Source organism: Hippopotamus amphibius, chromosome 11 (genome assembly GCF_030028045.1).
Source record: "Hippopotamus amphibius kiboko isolate mHipAmp2 chromosome 11, mHipAmp2.hap2, whole genome shotgun sequence".
Lineage (NCBI taxonomy): Eukaryota > Metazoa > Chordata > Mammalia > Artiodactyla > Hippopotamidae > Hippopotamus > Hippopotamus amphibius.
In genome coordinates this window covers 102,936,238-102,956,754 of record NC_080196.1, presented here as the reverse complement: position 1 = coordinate 102,956,754, position 20,517 = coordinate 102,936,238, and the positions used below count along the sequence as shown (strand labels likewise).

At 41.6% G+C, this 20,517-nt stretch overlaps 1 protein-coding gene across 2 annotated transcripts; it reads right to left on the bottom strand.

The window, feature by feature from the left end:
- Positions 1-747: 747 nt before the first annotated feature.
- Positions 748-18,346, bottom strand: LOC130832120 (serpin B11-like). Of its 2 annotated transcripts, XM_057700704.1 has the most exons (8): positions 18,241-18,346; positions 11,474-11,656; positions 10,070-10,129; positions 8,729-8,857; positions 5,761-5,878; positions 4,558-4,700; positions 3,738-3,893; positions 748-1,609 (listed from the first exon to the last, which is right to left on the bottom strand). In XM_057700704.1, the coding sequence occupies exons 2-8, from the start codon at positions 11,639-11,641 to the stop codon at positions 1,205-1,207; spliced, it is 1,179 nt and encodes a 392-aa protein (XP_057556687.1). In that variant the 5' UTR covers positions 11,642-11,656; positions 18,241-18,346; the 3' UTR covers positions 748-1,204. The 2 variants fall into 2 exon arrangements, with proteins under 2 accessions (XP_057556687.1, XP_057556688.1); XM_057700705.1 differs by lacking the exon at positions 8,729-8,857.
- Positions 18,347-20,517: the final 2,171 nt, after the last annotated feature.

Below are 20,517 nucleotides of genomic sequence, written 5' to 3'. Positions count from 1 at the left end.
TGGCTTTATGCCATGTGACAAATGCACTCCGTAAAGGACCATTAGAAGAGCACGTGCAGCCAGACAGCCATTCCAGTGCCATGAGGCAATTTCATATGTTATGTTAAGGAGATAGTCTTTAGTCTCATACTCCCCTGAAATCGTTGTTAGCTTGCTACTTCATATTTTATTATGAAAGAATAAAGTCAGCCCCATCCTTCAGTGCCCAGGTAGGGAAAGAAAAGCCATCACTGGCTGCGGCCACTGTCAGTAGTAAGAGGGCGATCCATCAGCGCAGAAGGGAGGTGATGGTGGGTCTTGGACTGACTCCTCTAAGGCGGGGTAAGAGAAAGGAGATTTGAGGGGCTCTTCTGTGTTCAGACCTCAGAGAGAGTTCAGGAAGAAAGCACTCACCAAGGGGACGCTGAGACGGTAGGAAACGTGTTATGGCCACTGTTGTCTGATTATGACTTCATGTTATGTCAGGTAGAAATTAAGGAGGCTTTCTCTAAAAAAAATTTTTAATAAAAATTTTCTGATTGATTTCTGGCTTTTCTGTTGTGAATTTTACTCACTGCATTATTGAGAAACAGAGAGAAGGAGGGAGAGAGGGAGGGAGGAAAAGGAAAACGTATTATTCAGTTTAGAGCCTGAAAAGATTTAGCCAAAGATTCTACTAAAATGTCCACTGAATTAGGTTTCCCCTTACCCAGTCTCCTCTCATAAGCATTTAATTTGCTGCAGAGTATTACAAAATCCTCAAAGAACTTAAGGCATTTCATGTATTTATTATAATCAATGCAGAATTCATGGTGTTATATGTACACCCAAAGAAAATAACAGATTTTAAGATCCAACCAAAGTTGAAGCCTTTAAATTGGTTTTCAGAAGCTAAAGTGGCCACTTATTCAAGAGCTCACTGATATAAACAAGTCAAGAAAATCTTATCTTCTAAGGTTGTTTCCCATTGACACGGTCGTGTCACCCTGACACACTTAAATGAAGATAAGAGAGCCAGAGAGGCTTTTTTGTAACTATACCTTGTTCCATGATTACTACCATCTGAGGGTTCACTAACTCATGGAGTAAGCTGGGAGATGTCCTAGACCTATATTGCAGAGGAGCAAACTGAGGCACAGAAGAGGGTAAGATATGAACTGCTTTTAGTCACAGGTTTGTTCCTGTGCCTCCTCTGTGACCCTGAGCCTTGCTTCACCCCACTTGCTCAGGGCAAGGCGACCTTGCCACAGAAGAGAATTGCGTTGGTGTGAATGTGCCTTATGAAGAACAGGAAGGGGTGGTTCGCCAGGAACTGAGCTCGGATGGGGAGTCTTTTTACCACCAGGCTGTCCCCGGTGGCTGCGGTTGCCTCCGTGCCCTCCTCATTGACTTCTACGTAGGACTTGTGGATGATCTTTGATACAAAGAGGCCCTTGGCTGGTGATATTGCAGAAAGATCTGCTTTGACCTCGTTGAAGATATCTGTCATCCCGAGGGATTTTAACAGGGAATTTAGCTCGTACTTGATTTCCAGTTTGAATCGGGGGAGATGTACTTCCACCTCCCTCTCCACCATGTTAGACGGGCTGGTCCACTCATGAAAGGTCTTCGCATTCAGCTGTTTTTCTACCTAAGAGACAAAACACTGATGAGCCCACGTGAGCCAAACACACGCCCTCTGCATTAATTGCTATTTGTTTTATAATTCTCGGTGTCAATGATTCAACGTCAATTTCTTTTGTACCTTTAAAATGTGCTGAAGTCCTATCTGAAAAAAAAAGACTCTCAAGTTCAGCCACATCTTCCCTCTTCTATTATCGATTTCTTATGGATGTTTCATAATCAAAAGTCTCAAATATGTATCCTATATAGTCTTTTGCCTTAATTTCCTCAGCACGTGGGCATCCCTTAAACTCGCTCTATTGCCTCTGATGTCTTTGTGCCCCCGTTTCATGGATGACTTCGACCATCTCTTCTGGGCTCTCGTATCTGACTCCAGGATCCCCCTGTTCCACTGCTCTGATCCCCTCAAGTCCTTGCCCTCACTGTGCTGGAAGTTGAACCCCGGATGCCCTTTTTGCCTCTGCTCAGCGATTCAGCTCCCGCATCCGTGCTCAGATGTCCCCAAGCAGCCCCACAACTCTGAGCTCTCAGCCTACATCTGGTTTCATAAGTTTCTGAAGCCCTTCAAACTTCTCCCCTTGGTCATTTGAAACTCTCTGGCCAGCCCTCCCACAGCTCCAAACCAGTATGTCAAACCCCATCAATCTACTACAAGAGTTGAAAACTTTCTTGTCACGTTCTCTCCTTCCTGACAATATAGAATCAGACATAAAGTAAAAGTGGTTTTACTTCCTAAGCATCTTTCCCTTTCGTCCTTTTCTGCCCTGATCCAAATTACCATGACTTCATGTCAAACCCATCTCGCTGCCTCATATTTCTAAGGCATTTGCATGTGCTCTTTTCTCTGGTTAGAACAACAGGGTACTACCCTTGTTCCACTTCATCAGCTACACGTTCAGTGAGGCTTGCATCGAGATTACTCTACTAGGAAATCTTCTGGTCTCCTCATTCAAATTTAGACCCTCTCTACCTCCATAGGGCTTTCTGCAGTGTCCATCACAGCCCTTGTTACATATTTATAACTCTGTGTGAGAACCACACTCTATGTTTCCAGAACACAGCAGAGTTCTCAGTACATGGTAGACACTCAATGATTGGTGTATAAATGAATAAGTGAACAAATGAGTAAATGAATCACAACTTAATAAAGACCACTTCCAAACTGCTTCCAAAATGCTCTATGCCTCCATCTATCTTCCACTGCAGCTCACAGGCCTCCAGAGACCTGAACTCCCCTGAACTGACTGCACTTCTACCACACCTGTCCTCATGGCCAGGGCTGTGCTGCCTTTCCTAGAGGTCCAGATGCATACGTCCCAGCCCAGGGATTTCTAAAAGCTTCCCTACCCCCCACCCACCTGTGCACTTTGTTTTTCCCTCAAGCAGGGATTCCCTGACTGTGGCCATCCCAGCCATGTGTATATATCAGCCTCACCAGATCCCAGGGCTCAGCCGGTGTCCCAAGAAACTGTCTGTCATTCTAGCAGAGCCCTGGGACATGCCAGCAAGTCTGGGGAGGAGTGGGGTCACCTCATATCAGTGACTCACCTCCTCTGTGCTGTGCAGCTTTGGCTGTAGCCAGAGGGGGGGTTAGACCCAAACTCCTGCCACCATCATGCCCTCACCTCAGTGGCTGGGGCACTCATTCCCCACAAACCCAGGACGCTAAAAAAGGCACTTAGCCCATAGGAGCATGTTACGCTTGGATCAGAAATGCTACACCTGAGAGGAAGACAGCTTATCTCTGTGGACTGGGACCCCAACCCACATTATAAGTTCATTACTATAGAAAGATGTTTCCCAAGTGTCCAATGACCTGTGTGTGTGTGTGTGTGTGTGTGTGTGTATGTGTGTGTATTGATGCAACTGGCACTTTTGCCTCCATGTGCCCTTTTTTTCATGTAAGAATAGATTGTCCTCCCTACATACATTATCCTGAAGCCAGGGACCAGGCATTCAGCCTTTCCTCTCACAGACTCTGGACAGAACTGCTGAGCCTAGAGCCTGATGGAATTAGTGACTGGCGGCACTGCCATCGATTAGATACACACAGTGTGTGGCACACACGCGTGTGTGGATCTGTGTGTCCACGTACACCCATGCTTTCAGAGCACGCGCGCGTTCTTGTAACTTACCTGGTCTAGATCAGCCATGTCCACTGGAAGCAGAATGATCATACTCAGGGTGTTGTTAACATAGGGCAGCTCAAGAACCTGCATCTGGGGCTCCTCGATGAGGGCCAGCTTAAACTTTCCAGTCTGATACATCATCTCCACAGTTACGCTTTTACCCTATGTTTTAAAAAGAGACCGCAATGAGGTGGTACAGTTCCACATGTGCGTGCACATGTATGTACACTGATTTTCCAGAATACCAGGAGTACCTGCATTAACACTCAAAAGGCATGGGTAAAATAGAAACTACAAAATACACCATTTATTACTTTCTTTTGCAAAGGTTATTTTTTTAAATTTTAAATAAGTCCTTGTTACAGTCTCAATATTTCATATAATATACATAGAAATAAAAATGATAATATATGTTTTCCAAAAACAAAGGCAAGGTTTTCATATGAAATAATTTTGTGGAAAAATAAGACTGTAAGATCATCTCCTTTTTTAATCCGATTAGAGGATTTCTGGGAGAAAAATAACACAGATAGCTTTGCCATGTTGCTAAAGAAACTATTTGCCAGAAAAAGCATATTTGGGAAGAATGTACACACAGGAAAACTGTAAGAAAAGGATAGGCTTTCTTCTCTTCTAGGGCATCCCAGTGTCCAAAGGCCCCAGTTAGATGCCCTGTGAGAAAGGCTACTGTCACTTCACAAAGAATAATGAAAATAAAATTCACAATTAAAACCTAGACCAGTATTTTCACTCACTTTCTAAACTGTCCTTAAAGGATTTTTGCATTCTCCAAAACTGACCATCGATCTGAAAATAAAATACTCACCTTCCTTAGCTGAAAACGGCTTTTAACCGTGTCTCTTTCCTGAAACTTATTTTGCCATTGTCCTTTGAAATATATGGCATTCACCAAGACCATGACACAAGAAGCATCAAGTGTGCCCTTTTCAAAGAGGTTAGTGACTTTTCCTTGTGATAATAAAAAAAGAAGAATAAATAACATATTTGGAATTGAACTTATTGGTAGTAGAGAATTGAAGAGTCACACGAAATTTGGAGTCATTTTTTTAAGGTTAATTATAAATTTGAGATGCCAGAAGAAATCCTTCATCTGTGGCCATAAAGCCTGTTATTGTATAATGAAGTTTATTTCAAAGAATATTGTATACTTTGTTACTTCTAATCAGAAGATGACATCCAAGAAATAGCTAGTATACTATTGGATCAACTTGTCTTAGAACTAGTTACGTCCAATGCTTTCTTATACATAACTGCTTCTTTAGAAAATTCTTTAATCCTTTCCTATGGCTTATCTTTAATATGTATCAGCTTTTATGCTTATATTTGCACCTCTCCATGTGCAAATATATTACACATTCCAAAAAGTCACTCATTCTTTCAGTATGCTAACCTTAGTGTATCACAAGCTTACATGCCAACACTTGAAGTAAATATGTGTCTGAAAATCGGGATTTATAGAAAATATACCAGGGATTGCTTGCTTTGTAAATATACCAATCCAAACTGAATACCAAGCCCTATTAGAGCATTTTTGGTGCATTGCAATTTATAACATTTCTTGGAATATAATCTATCATACAGTATGAAACAGGGATATCTGGAATATCAGACTCTAAGCTTGATGAGAGTTCTAATTTTTATTGAATTTTTGGGCCAAACACAATACTTAGCATGCAATAACAATGTTGAACATTAAATGCTATGCATATAATGAGTGGATAAATAAACGCACAAATGAATGACAAAATAACAATAACCATCTAAATAAATACACAATGTGTGGATCTCTAATATGCACTCATGACAGACAACACTGATCAATCCATTTATGCTAAAGATGTTTACGAGACTTTCATGTGCCATGCATTTTTCTAGACACCAGAGCACTAATTGAGGCTAGAACACTAACCTAAAGAGACCCATCCAGCTTCCTCCTTAATGTTAACTCAGTAAATTTATTAACACGGCTGAAATAAAGTTTGGAGACACACGGGCGACTTATCCTTACCATCAGTTTTACTTTCAACCCAGGCATTAATAGTTTTCCTTGCTTCTTCCACAGATTGTTCAAAATCAGCAGTTTGCAGACTGGCTTGATACAATTCCTCAGAACATTTTAAGTATTGCTGTAAAAGAAAGTACAGTTGCACAGCACAAAAATAGCGTAAGGAAAGTCAAAACCTACAGCTTGACATGTTCGAAATTCACAAAAATTCACAACATGCAAATAAAAGCAGCTCGTGTATGTATATCTGAAAGGAAGCGGAATCTGTGCACAGTTGTCCCCCTGTATCCGCGGGGGACTGGTAACAGGACCCCATGGATCCCCAGATCAGAGGATATTCACATCCCTTTTTAAAATGGCCTGGAGGAGCCAGTCCTTCGTATCCATGGGTTCTGCATCCGCAGGTCAGGCATCCACGGATTCAATGAAACTCAGATGGATACAACTGCCGTAAGTATATCCATTGTACCCTTAATCTTTTTTTAAATTAATTAATTAATTAATTTATTTTAGTATCTGTGTTGGGTCTTTTTTGCTGTGCGCGGGCTTTCTTTTTAGTTGCGGTGAGGGGGAGCTACTTGTTCGTTGTGGTGTGCGGGCTCCTCATTGCCGGTGGCTTCTCTTGTTGCAGAGCACGGGCTGTAGGCACGTGGGCTTCAGTAGTTGTAGCACATGGGCTCAATAGTCGTGGCTCACGGGCTCTAAAGCGCAGGCTCAATAGCTGCGGTGCCGCTCTGTGGCATGTGGGATCTTCCTGGAGCAGGGATCAAACCCGTGTCCCCTGCATTGGCAGGCAGATTCTCAACCACTGCGCCACCTAGGAAGCCCCTGTACCCTTAATCTTAAGACAAATAAACTTAACCAAATCAGAAAGCTTTTCGAAAGGAATGTTCAGAAAGAGTTGGTTGTTACTTCTGTCTTATCACTGGCATTCTTAGCTCTAAAATGTTTGAAGCAAAAGGACAACTTGCAGTACAGTGCATACCTTTTCACTGTACCCCTGCTCTTTTCTCCTCAAAGCAGACAAACAGGAGTTACTGCTCTAATGCTCTAGAGAAGAAAGCTGTGGACCACAGTGTTTAAGAGATTTACTTGTTTGAGATCCAACATGTCTCCCCATGGTATATTTCAACATTCCCACAAGTCACCCTGAATAAAATTAATAATAACGATATTCTCTGATGTAGACAATTGACATTTTCAACTTTATGTAAAATGTGAACAAAAATATCTTAAGGAATTCACTATTTTATTCTCCTCTAATATATGATAGTATGCAAATTCAGTATAAAGAACCTAGTCTTCCTTTTTAACCAAATTTTCATTCCTAAATTGGCCCCCTTGTAGCGTTCTGGAGCCATCACATCATTACCCGTGGCCCCTGATTCCTAGAACCGAGAACTTTCCACTGCCTCACCGCCAAGGCAGCAGCCAAATCTACAAACACCCAAATGAAAATGCCTGCAATTCCATTCTCTAGACCTTGGGGACATACTTCCATACCTAGCAGGAGCCAGTGCCCCACCATGAACTCAGTAGGATGACGTAAGACTTAGTAATATGCAGGTATGGAAGTGGCTGCCTGGGGTTGGCTTACCACTTGCTTAACTGGATTCTTTTGTGCCTAAATCCAGTGAAAGTTTAACTAAAAGCAAAATCTGGTCCTCGACCCTATTCTTGTCCTGAGCTGCGTCCAACTGTGGCTGGAACATGCTTACGTGACAGCTCACAGCCCATGAGATGGGAGTTTTTCCAGACAGAATCCTGGGATAACAGTATCTTCTGACACAGACCACGACCATCCTAATGATACTGATGAGGAGCTTCTCATTTCAGGAATAGACGTAATCATCATCATCTCACATCAGCACTTATCTATGATTATGTCCAGATCATAAAACTTGGAGGGAGACAACAGGCTGAGAGAGTGTTCCAACTCCAAGGCCCACGATGGTTAATCCTCTCACGTCAAGTCCTTCCATAAACATTCCCTATATGCTTCTAGGGCAGTAGGAGGAAATACCTCTGAAATATCTATGATAACAAGATGGGCCACCCCAAGTTCTAAAAACTCTGAAGATCAAAAACTTGTCACGTATAAGACAGTGCCTGCACCACCAGGCCAGGGAAGGACATTAGACGTTCAGGGCTGCATTTCGCTTCGCCCCACCGACATTTAAATAACACTGATCAAACCAAAGCTGTGTCACTGAGCTGTGTCATTTCACCTCAATCACAGCAGGATGACATACTAATTAAATATAGGAAGATGGATTTGGGTAGAGATCAGATCTAGGCTTTGACACTTAATTATCTCTGTGACCTTTACAGAATCTGCTTCACAACTGTAGAAATGATGGCATCATTAGTGTTAGAATTTTGGAGCTTAGAAAGAACTTAGTCTAAGTCTCTCATTTTAAAGATAGAAGGGGGACTTCCCTGGTGGTCCAGTGGTTAAGACTCCGAGTTCCCAGTGCAGGGTGTGTGGGTTCGATTCTTGTTTGAGTAACATCCCACATGCCATGCAGTGTAGCCAAAAAATAAAAATAAAGCTAGAAGGGGTATGCCCAAAGTCACGTCTCAATGGGAACAGATCTCTTGGCTCTCAGCCCAGTGTACTTTCCACTAACTCTTGATATTCTCCCATTAAGGACCTTTGAAGATGAGATAAGAATTGTATCTTGTTTTTCTTCTGGTCCATAAAGGATAATTCTTACCTACTTTGTTTTGTGCTTCATCCCTGACCTTGATTCTTGGACAACTTTGGTGATTTTGCGGAAGTTTATATGTGACATTTCACAACCTTAAATGGGAGTTTGGTAAAACCATTTCATTGAAACCCTAACTCAGCTCAAACATAACCTCTTAAAGATGAATCCCATGTGATATTTCTCCTTCTTCGTTTTATTTTATATTGTGAAATTCAAAGGATGCCAAGAAAACTGCTGAGCACCATTTCAAAGGGACTTACCTGGTGGAATGCCATTGCCTTTGTCCCGTAGAGTCTGTTGGCAATGCTGAGGGTATAGTTAGAGTTTGGCTGGTTGATTTGAGAGAATAGGGCTCCAAGCTCTGAATGAATCCTTCCAGTTTGGCTGCACTGAAGCACCGGTAAATAATGAATGGAATATTAAATTGCTTGATTTTTTTTTTTGTCATCGGAAAGTATAAATAACGTGAAAACAATAACTAGACAGCAAGGTGTTTGCCTCTGAATAAAAAGACAGTGGATATGAACAAGCAAGCCTTTTCATCCTCTGCATTCCCTCTCCTATGATAATCTCAGCACTCTGGGACTTTGGTTACAGACCTTGTGCAGAGTTGTAAACTACTGAAAAATACACTTGGACTTGGTGGCTTGGTTTAATCCAAAAGCGGGTTTTTATAAATAAAGAGATCCCATTGGGAATTTTCAGGGTGATGATCCAAGTTTTGTTGTTGCCTTTGTACCTCAAGAATCATTTCTCTTCTCTAGCTATCATGCTCCTTTAAATGTCTTCATTTTCTGAGTGAAAATCATTTAATCATTTAATAAGTTTAAAAAAATTTGTTTAATCAAACACTCAGCTCCTCACTGACCTGAACTGACACGCCCATCTGTCCCTCACAAGAGCAATTCGGTTAAGCATGTAGTTTTGATGTGTCTCCACTCAAGGACATTGTAGGGGTTATGTCTAAATTCCCTGAACCCAATGTTCCCAAACTATAGGCTTTAATCTCCTAACAATAAGCCGGGTTCTGTGAAGCAAGTATTCTGTGACTCTATATACATTTATGTATTTTCTCAGTCAACCACAATCAAGCATACAACTATTTTCATGCGGCCCTTGTATTTAATCTTGATGTCAAAAGTCATCCTTTTATTAGAAAGAAGAGGGACCACAGTCCCAGAGCACGCAGGTTGGGTGACAGCAAGCCCTATTTTCCTGGTATAGAATTAGAAAGTGAAACATCAGGGTCCTTTCTCAGTTCCCTCATTAGACTGAAAAACCTGACACTGCGTAGAGGAGGCTGGCAGACTCAGCATGGGGCACAGTCAAAAACAGTCTGAGTGAGGATGACAAGAAATCAGGTGATAAAATCTGGGGGACTTTATTGCCATTGTTATTATATGCTTACCATATTATCAGTATGTTAAACCCTATTGGCCATCGCCGTCCTCAGGAAGATTAAAGGAGTAAACCAAGTTAGACATCTCTAGCTCTCTTATGGGACCAAGAAGGGCCTCTGCCACTCAAACCCTGGACTGTGTTATTTCTTGGTTCTCTCTTATAAAAGAGCTTTTGACAGCTCAGCAGTGATATTGTCATACCTTAGCTGAGTCCTTGAACTCTGGTCCTGATGATTCTGCAATATGATTAAAGTGAAGCACCTAGGGAAACAAAAGGGATGGGGGATGAATTGTCATCAAAAGCAACATACAGTCTACAAAGATTAACAGTTACAAGTATCTGTTTTTCCATTTCAGATAAAGATCAGTAGTAATAGCTAATGTTTAATGATGTTATATTCCAAGTCCTGAACTAAGGCTTTTCATATCTTACTTAATCCTCCCAACAACTTTATAAGTAGATACTATTATCCCTGTTTTCTGTTAGGGAAATTAAGTTCATGAGATCTAAGCAACTTGCCCCGAGACTATTGTCTGTCAGGCCCCAGGCACTGAGCTCTGGTCCACTAGGCTCTTCTGCTCCTCTCCCACTGCCAGGCCATCGCTATGACAGTGCTCATCTGGGGTCGTGTAAAGCACTGCGTGGTTTCCCATACATTACCTATTTAAATGCAAGAAAATCTTGAAAGTGGATCAAAATATGGAATAAAGAAATAAAGGATAAACAATAATAAGATGTGCAAGTACCCTAGGAGTTGTTATGAGACATTCTTCTAGACTTTCCACAGCAATTAAAAAATATATATGCATACATATATATGCATATGCATATGATGGAAAAACCACCACATGTCAGCCTATGTAACCTGAAAAGTCACCCTTTCTCTCTTAGTCTCAGTTTCCCCATCTGTAAAATGGGGATAACAATCCCAACATCTGCCACAAAGGGCTGTTATGAAATTTAGATGCATTAGTAAGGACATTTAAAAACTGGATAACTTTTAGGGATTGCCATGTACACAATGTTATATATTAAATGGGTAATGAACAGGACCTACTGTACAGCACAGGAAGCTCTGTTCAATATCATGTAACAACCTAAATGGGAAAAGAATTTGAAAAAGAATAGATACATATATATGTATAACTGAGTCACTTTGCTGCACACCTGAAACTAACATGACATTGTTAATCAACTATATTCCAATATAAGATAAAAAGTTAAAAAAAGATGGATAACTTTTAGAGTGTTGTTAAGTTTTATTGTAAGTTAAAATTGTAAAGGACAAGAATAGTACCGAATGTGTGTTCTCTGTCGTGACTGAATCACTGAAAGGAGGAACTCTAAAAGCAAACTGCAGACTTTTATATGTGAAATCACTGATGGCAAGAAAAAGACTATGCATGGCATATATTGTGTTATTTGCATTACAATATATGGCATTATTTAAGCCATTAGTCATAAGAAATATGATTTGCCCAAATGTGCTTCTTCTTTTACAAGATGGCAGAGTTTTCTGGGCATGAAGATGAAAGTAACTTGGCTGACCCAGAGGGGCACGTGACCGACCTCCAGGCTACGCAGAAAGCTTGCTACTTCCATACCTTTTCCATCTGCTGTGCACTGTTTCCTCTGGCTCCAAGGAGGATCATACTTAGAGCATAAAGCAGACTCAGCGGGGAAAAGAAGACATTATCTCCTAAGTTGTTACTGTTCAGCTCTTTGAACACATCGAGGCAAAATTCAACATTTGCTATGTTGAGGGAATCCATTAGACCAAACCCTACCTGAGAATAGAAGGAAAAAAAATCTCAGACTCACCTGGAGGCACAGATAATATCTAGCATTCAGTTATTACATGTCATGAATTTAAGAGTCTGAGAGCACTGCTTCATGAAAAATTACAGCCTGTTTTCACAATAACTGAGAAGGTGATAAATGCCAAGGCATGTGGGGGCATTCACAGTCGTTTTAGAGTCTAATGAATAGAAGATTTACTGTTCTTTTCAACCAGTAGTTCAAAGCTGTCTCACTATCATTTGTGTACACAATAGTGATCTCTAATTGTTCTGGAGCAAAAAAGCGGAAGGAATTGGATCTTTTTGCTCTTACTTTCCATACTTTGACACTCCTCATCCTGGAATTTGTAAAGAAAAATTCTTGAGCTACACAAGCTGAGCCAAAAGAGATCCTTCCCCACTGGGCTGCCCACCTTCACAGTCTCCATCCTGGTCCCTCTGGCACAAACAAGGCGATAGTCATTAACACAAACTTGGGCAATGTTCTCTGCACATGTGTATCTCCTTAGTGAAACATCATTTCCTGTCCCCTCTACAAAAGTAAGGAGATACTAGCAAATAGGTCCTACCATCAGAAGGTGGCCAAAGCCCGCAGTTCATCATCATGTCAGTAAAAATGGAGGAATAGAAGAGGAAATATTGAGAGAGGGGAAAAAAAAACGATGCTGGGAACGTGTGTTCTCTAAGGACAGTGGCATGTTAGGAAGGAGGAGTTTATTTACTTGGTCCCACAAACACTTAGCACTGCTAAGCGCAAAAATGATTGAGCATCGTTCTTGCCCTCAGGGATGTTTCACTTTTCAAGAGCCTCCATTGCCAGCAAACACTTTGTTCCTTTAAAGTCCGGGTCATGGCGCTCTCTTGCTCCACCGCCTGCTCACTGGGCCACCCCTTCTCAGTCGCTTTTGCAGGGTCTTTCTCACATTCTCAACCTCTGGACATCATAACTCATCAGGATTCAAATTTTGGCCCTCTTCTCTATATTACATTTTTAAATGTATTTACCATGTATATATTATATATATGTGTGTGTTTATGTATTATATATACATGAATTTATATGAATATAAATAAATATTTAGTCACTTATATAAATTAAATACATGTATATATTGTCCATGTGTTTATTGTCTGATCCCCCTCCCTCTAGAGCACAATCTTCATTAAAGCAACGACTTTGTTTTTTTATGTTTTATTCCAGCCCTAGCCGTGGCCATAGAGTAGCCACTCATTAAATATCTGTGGAAGGAAGAAATGAAGGCAGAAATGGCAATCTGATCAGTACTATGATACACAGATGTACACAGAATACTGGGAAAGCACAGGGGAGAGACAGAGATAATCCAAGAGTTACAGGAAGACTTCCTGGAGGAGGTGATGTCCCTGCTGCTTCTTAAAGAGTGAAATAAGAATCACCCAGGTATATACATAAAGAAAGATCATTACTGACAGAAGAAATAGAGTGAGCAGAGACTCAAAAACCAGAAAGAGGAATTTTATATGGTAAGAGCATGAGGTAGGAGGCCAGAGGCGATGGGTGGTGGGGCTGGAGATGGGCAGAACTGTTCCTGGAAGCCTTGAATGCCCCACTGAGGAGAAATCAGAGAGAACCTGAGAGAGCTGGCGATGGAGTAGGGTCTTCAGGCCACCTCTCACGTTCTCTATCTCCTGATTTTGCCTGATTCTCTTCTCAATGGTCTCCCTCTCTCCCTTTCTCAAACTGCTCTAAAAACCACCATTGAAATTCTTTCCCACAATCACTCCGTCGAGCACAACTTTTCTCAGACACCTTCAAGTTCTCCCCAGATAGCACATTTTTTTCAAAATGTTATTTGCCTACTGTTCAGCCCTTTCCTTTCATTCCCCTCTTCTATACTAAGAGAAGGCAGATTTCAAGGTGCAGATTTCACGTAGTGGTGTACTTCAGAGAAGGCGTCACACTTCTCAGGAACAAGTCTTGATTGGTTTAATCCAGTTGAGGTATTCTGTATCCCATATCAGTGACTAGCTGGTAAAAACTTTCACCTGTAAGAAGAATAAGATCTACCGTACAGCATGGTGATGATGGTTTATGATACAGTACTGTGTGCTCGAAAGTTGCTGCGGAATCTTGTGTCCTCATTATATACACAAAAAGCGAATTAACTCTGCGAGGTGATGGTTGTGCTAATTTCTCGATCTTGGTAATCATTCCTCAGTGTTTCTCTGTGTCAAATCATCACGTTGTACACTTTAAATATATACAATTATTTTCATCAATTATGCCTCAATAAAGTTGAGTGGGAAATAAATTAATAAAATTTAAAAAATCAGAAGGTGTGGCAATCGTTCCTGATGAGAGAGCAGACATTGCTGCAGGGCTTCCGGAAAATTCCTTCTGATAAAAAAGAGATTATCTAGAGGGAACCAACCCTCTTCTTCATTTCAGGGTTGTTTTGCCTTCATGTGACCGCTATTGCAGCAGCTATTTTGTGACCCAGCCAGGGTGACAGAGAGGATGATGGAAAGAACCTGAGTCTTGGATGACACACCATTGAAAGGATGCTTTAACCTAGCCTGGATCTGACCTAACCTACCGTGGGATATTTTTGTCCTGCAAGATGATAAATTTTCCTTATTTTTCAAGCCATCTTAGCTGAGTCTTCTGTTTCTTGCAGCTAGAAGCATCCCAGCTCTCTTTAGGAATTCCTTTACATCCCCTTGTCCACCAGGACCAGTTAGACCACCTACCTCACATGCATGCTTTTCTACATCTTTTCTGTCATTAGTCCCCCAGGGACCCAGAACTATTTCATTCTTCTTCCTCTTATCTTCTAGATTACAGCTGTGCCCTCTTTTAGAATCCTAGCCTAGGCTTATATTCCCTAGGCTATTATGACAGGTGACAGTCTATATCTCTGTCTGTGTGTATTTATTGTAGTTACTGACTTATCTTGTTTTCAGCCCGTACACAGCTGAGTACGTGTTCTCTGGGGCATGAGCCTGCTGGTTACTGATTTAGGCCTTTGTGTCATGCGTCTCACTAAAACAGTGCTTCGTGCACTGAAAGCCAAACAGAGCTGAGTGCCAAAGCCTCAGAACTGGGGCAGGGAGGAGAGTGCATAGCTCAGTACTAATCAGGCAGAGAGAGACTGAAGGGAAGTGTGTCACTCATGGACTTTCAAAATAATGACCCATGACATTTATGTGGTTAAAAGGATGATCACACATTCCTGTCATCTAAATTCATTGTCCAAAAATAATCATTAAGGACTAGATGTTATGTGTTCCAATTATCAGACCACCCACCATAGTTTCACAGAGCCTTGCAGTTACATTACACCAAGCCTGGACCATATTTTTCTTTGCTCTTTTCTTTGCTCTTTCTAACAGTTGTTTAAAGGTAAATATAACACAAAGGTTTTGCTGATCTTTCTTAATGGAAATACTAGTATGTGCTTTAATAAGGTGCGGTTCCTCAAGTTAATTTCAGTACAGCTCTCTGTAACATGCCTGATAATAATTGTATCCCTGAAAGCTCTTTGTTTAGTTACTTAATCATGAAAGCACATCCCATAATGAAGCATGTGGGACACTCTTCATGAGGCATTCTGCGTTCTAGTTAATGTCAGGTTCTGGATTGCAATTTCCTATTTATAAGTGAATGTGAATTTATTCTTCTTAAATCTATGTCTTATTTTTATTATAAAACAGTCTGCCTACCTATCATAGTTACTGTAGCCCTACAGTTACTGGGGTACCTAGGACAAGAGTTTGGAATATACTGATAGGCTGTTTACTGTGTACCAGACACTTCGACTTCATTAATCTGTTTGTATGTTTGTGTCTCTGTTTTCAACCATAAGCATAAAAGATTGAGGTAATCACATCTCTCAGTTCTCAGCACGAGCTATCAATGGCTAGAAAGCCATTCTTCCTTTGCTCATTGCCTTCAACCCAGCACATACCCTGTCTCCTCCATTCCTACAGATGACACATTTGTTTAAAGCATATTTTTCTATTTATGTGTTCTTATAGAATATTGATTTCTTTTTATATGCATTTTTTCATTTTCATAAATGAGCTTATGTTGAATCATTTATTTTTCACTTAATACTACACTTTTGGTTTTGTTTTGTTTTTTAATTTTAATTTTTTGGCCACACTGGGCAGCATGTAGGAACCTAGTTCCCCGACCAAGGATGGAATCCACACCCCCTGCACTGGAAGCACAGTCTTAACCACTGGACCGCCAGGGAAGTCCCAGGGCTACGTTTTAAAGATTCAACCATGTTACTCTGGAAACCTAGTCTGTTACTTCTGGGTCCTGTGTTTCTGTGCTTTCACCACATTTGGTGCATCTATTCCCCAGTAACATACCCCAGTGGCCTCCTAGTTCCCACCATCACAAACACTGCTGGGGGCATAGCTTCAGACATGCTCCCTTACCCACCTGTGTGGCAGTTTCTTTGTAAAGGAAATGGCTGAATCACAGGGCTCCCGTGTGTGCCAATCAACATGCAATCATTACTCAGAATCTGCCTTGCAGGATGGGTAATGTACCCCAGCTTTACAGATGAGGCTGTGAGGGCTTGGGAATTCATACATTCCAAGTGGGGGAGCCATCGTGTAAAAGTGGGTCCATCTCTTCTGAAGCCTATGCTCTTCCCACTGCCACCATACACTATTCATGTAAGCTTTTATTTGAGAGAAAATAATCTTATTTTTATTGCACTATGATTATTATCCCTATTTTATACTGATAGCATCTTACCAGAAGAATTAAGAAATTTGTCCAAGATATGAAGCATTAATAGGTGTAATCTGCTAGTTAGTGGTTAATAAATACAGTATTATTTGTATCACTTCACAGTTAGATCTTATAGGTTTTCAAGCATTTTGATCACAGAACCAAGAAGGAAAACTCTAGGCTCAGGTTTTTCTTTAAAAAATATTAGGAATACATAATTAGAATTAATTCATGAACTTTGGTATTTGACATGTTTATTTGCCAGACTGAGTTTAACTATCATTAACCTAGCACTGGACAATTCTACTTTCCCCATTTATTTTCCAAAATTCCACCTTTCTGGCTGTAAGAAGAGTTCTTCCACAACAGAGTCTCTGTATTAATCTTATATTCAACTGATTTTATGCAGTAACCTTAATTGACAATTTCCCCTACACTTTGGTGACTGTGTGTACACAGGTACATGTGGATGAATTTCCAGATCCTTGTTTGTTGAATGTGCTAGTCCTCATCACTAGATTCCTTGAGGGCAAGGAAAATTTACCTGTGAAATTATCAATGTCTTACCCACTCACCCAGGAATCAGTGTGTACTAGCAACAGCGACATTCTAAATATTTTACAATTTCTGGTGTAATTAATATTACCCAGTCAGTTTCGGGAACGAGGAACCCATGGAACACAGGAGTCCTGAGGCACATGGGATCCCACCAAAGCTGCTAGGAACCCAGGGAAGCCTTCACCCAGGCAGTGAGGGCAAATTGGAAGTCCTTTTTAGACGTAGAAGGACTTCAAATTAAGCTTCAGGGAGAAAGAACTGCAGAAATTTTCCTTTAGTGTAACTTCTATCTGCTTTTAGGGTGAGAAAAAACCCTCTCAAGCAAAAGAGATGTGTTCTCTGGAAGCTGTTATGGGGGAAAAGAAAAAGAAAAGAAAAAAAAATCAAAACAGATGCCCAAGGCTGCAGCCCTTCTAGGTTGAGAAGGGGGATTGTCGTTCAGGATACAGGAGGAGAGAACATGTCTTAGAAGGGGATATTGACAAGTAAGGATCACAAGAAGACCCAGGGGCTGGGTCTGTCCTTTTGGGGGAAGTACATCTCCAAGGGTGGCTAAGACATCGAGTTCTTACAACCTGGCACAGAGTCTGGCTAAGTTCCTAACCATTTTACAGGACTTAACTTTTCTAGTGCCTCCCTCCCCTTCCCTAAATCAGGGCTAATCTTTTACTCTCACACTCTGTCCTTCAAACTTTGTAAATTTCATCACGTGCTCATTGATCCTAGAAGTAGTAAGAACTTCAGAATAGTCACCCCATCACACAAACATAAACCACGAGACTTTACACGCGTTTACAGAATATACCTATTCCTTAAGAGACTAATTTTAAAGCCATAAGAAGAAACTGAGACCCAAGAAAATAAAGGAATTCTTCCCCAACACATAAAGTTTTTAATAAGGCCACTCCAGTGGAGTTAAGATCCTCTAAGGAACTAAGAGGTGCTTCAACACACAGAGGCCACAGCCCTACGTGACTAGCTCTGTTTTGAAAAGGAGTTGTTAGGGAGTAAGTAGAAGATATCAACAGAGTTCTGCTTTGCTAAACAAATCAACGATTTAAAAGCAACTTAGGCTGCCTTAAGAATTTAAAAATGTACATTCAGTGGCATTCAGACACGTTAATGTACATATTCACAAAAAGCCGCCCTCAATTAAAGAATAAGCTGCCCCCTCATTTTAGCTCTTTGCAACCCTGTCCAAATGCCGTATCTTATTGCTTTTATCTGTTCCCCTTTGACAAGAAGCACAGCTGAAATTGTAAAGCACAGAGTTCCTTCCCTTTACCTTTGTTGCTTTTCAGTGGTGAAGTGAACAGTTTGGCAGGAGAGATGGGAGCTGTGTCTCTGAAGAGGAAATATAAAGCCTTTACTTTCTGCCCCTCCCTTCCCATTTGTGTCCTTAGTGACTAAGCTCTACACCTGCTAGGCAGAAATTGCAGCTCTGAGGAGGAAGTCCTTCCAAAACCCACTCAGAGCTGCGTTGGGGAGGCTCTCTTGGGATGGCTGCACTTTCTGGAGAAGCACCCGGTTCTTCACCTCCTTCTGCTTTGCTAGCAGGGAAGCACTGTCAAGCCTAACCTCTGTTCAAGAGAAGAAGCTGTCTTTCTCGAAAGAATAACCTGAACATGTGCAAGCTGGCGGTGTCATATTCAGCGTTCGAGGGGTCCCCTGAGTCAGGTGCATGCTGCAGAGCTACTCCACGGGAGACCCACGCTGCCTGGCCTGAGGCACGTTCATGCCGAGGTCTTCTGAGCTCCCTTGCAGAGGCTTCAGCAATCTGCTGGCAGGTAATTCCTGTCCCATAAAAAGAACACAAGAACGAGCTCAAGCAGGAGTTATTCTGTGGTTTTCGTTTAACAGCTTGCTAGGATCCACAAGCCACCGCACCTCCAGTGAGTCTAGAGCTATGACTCAGTACTGTGTAAGAGAGACCAGAGATGAGGGGTAGGGATGAAAGCTGGAAACAGAAAATGTTTGGGGTGTGCATTAGCAAGAATCAGCACCATGAGTCAAGCCCAGCTTCCCCAAGTCTCCCCTCTCTGTGTAACACACAGCCCTCCTGTCCGTGAAACAACCCAGGCTGAAATCACTGCCCAGACTGAAACGGTAGAGGCAGACTGCACTGCACTTACGATACGAGAAAGCCCTTCATGGCCAGGGATTTTCCCCTTCATCCTCGGTATGCAACGTGTCCTCTCTTAGTCAAAACTAAACTAGTCTACAAGACACAGAACTAGAAAAGTTAGGTTTAAAATTACGGCCCTGCTATCCACTGTGCCCATAAGATTCTCATAAAAATTCTTGTACACAACCAACAACACAGAACTAAAAAGAGGCCCACATCTGCTCCATCTTTCTCTGCTCAGAGCAAGTATCTTCTGATGTGAGCCCATTCCAACTGGGGATTTCTGTCATTTGGAATTGTCATATCCATGGTTAGGGCTGATTCTCCACCTCTTCATCTTGTTCTCATCTCTTTTTTTGTTGTTGAAGTATAGTTGATTTACAATGTTGTGGTAGTTTCAAGTGTTCAGCAAAGTGACTCAGAATATACATATACATATATATATATTCTTTTTCAGATTCTTTTCCATTATACATTATTACAAGATACTGAATAAAATTCCCTGTGTTGCACCACAGCAGGTCCTTATTCTCTTCTCTTTTGACATCCAAGAAGAAAATGATGATTTTCTTAGCTTTCTTTCTACCTAAGAATTGGGCTAATCAAAGAGGGGCTTTTTCATCCTTGGTCCAGATTGTCCCCCTGTCCCTATCGGAGGGGCCATTCTTGTACTCCATTTGGATTTTCCTTCCAAGTGGAAGGACATCCATTAGCATAACCCTCTGTGCTTCTCTTTACTCTTTCACTCACTCCTCCTCTCCTAGTGTCTTAACCTGGATTCCCTGAAAACAGAGCCTGAGACCAAGTCTTCCATGGATGTAGTCGATTTGGGAAATTATCTCAGGGAATAGAAGTGGGAGAGAAGGGGGAGTGGAGCAGGGAAAGAAGGAAGCTAGCACAATGATTGCTATAAGTTGGCCACGGGTACCTGATCCCATGGACCCTTGGAGGAATCTTATAACATGTATCTCAGAACTGTCCACCCTGAAGGAAAATGAAGGAAGCATTTATCTACTGGCTTTCCTCCCCGCTGGTCAAGGATGGTCCCATGGGAGTTCACTCAGGTTGTACATCTGTCTCATTCTCAGGACCAGAATCAAAAAACCCATTTTGGCTCATAGTTAATCCTGTCTTTCAACCAATCTTTATCTGTTCTCCATCTGCCTGAATCCTACTTTCTCTCAATATTTTTTTGGGACCCGGAGGAGGTAACAAGGTGGACCTCATAGCTTCGGACAGGAAGCAGGGGCTGGAGAGCACAGCACAGGCTGGGTTTCTGCCTCCACCTCTCCCTCCTCTTGGGCAGGGCACCACTACCACCCCCTGTACCTGATTTCCTTCTTCAGAAGTTCAAGGGGGAGAATTTCAAGAAAGAACCTAGAGGCAACTAGGAGGGCATAAGTGATCTTAGCAGAAGTTGCTTGAATGGTGTTCTAA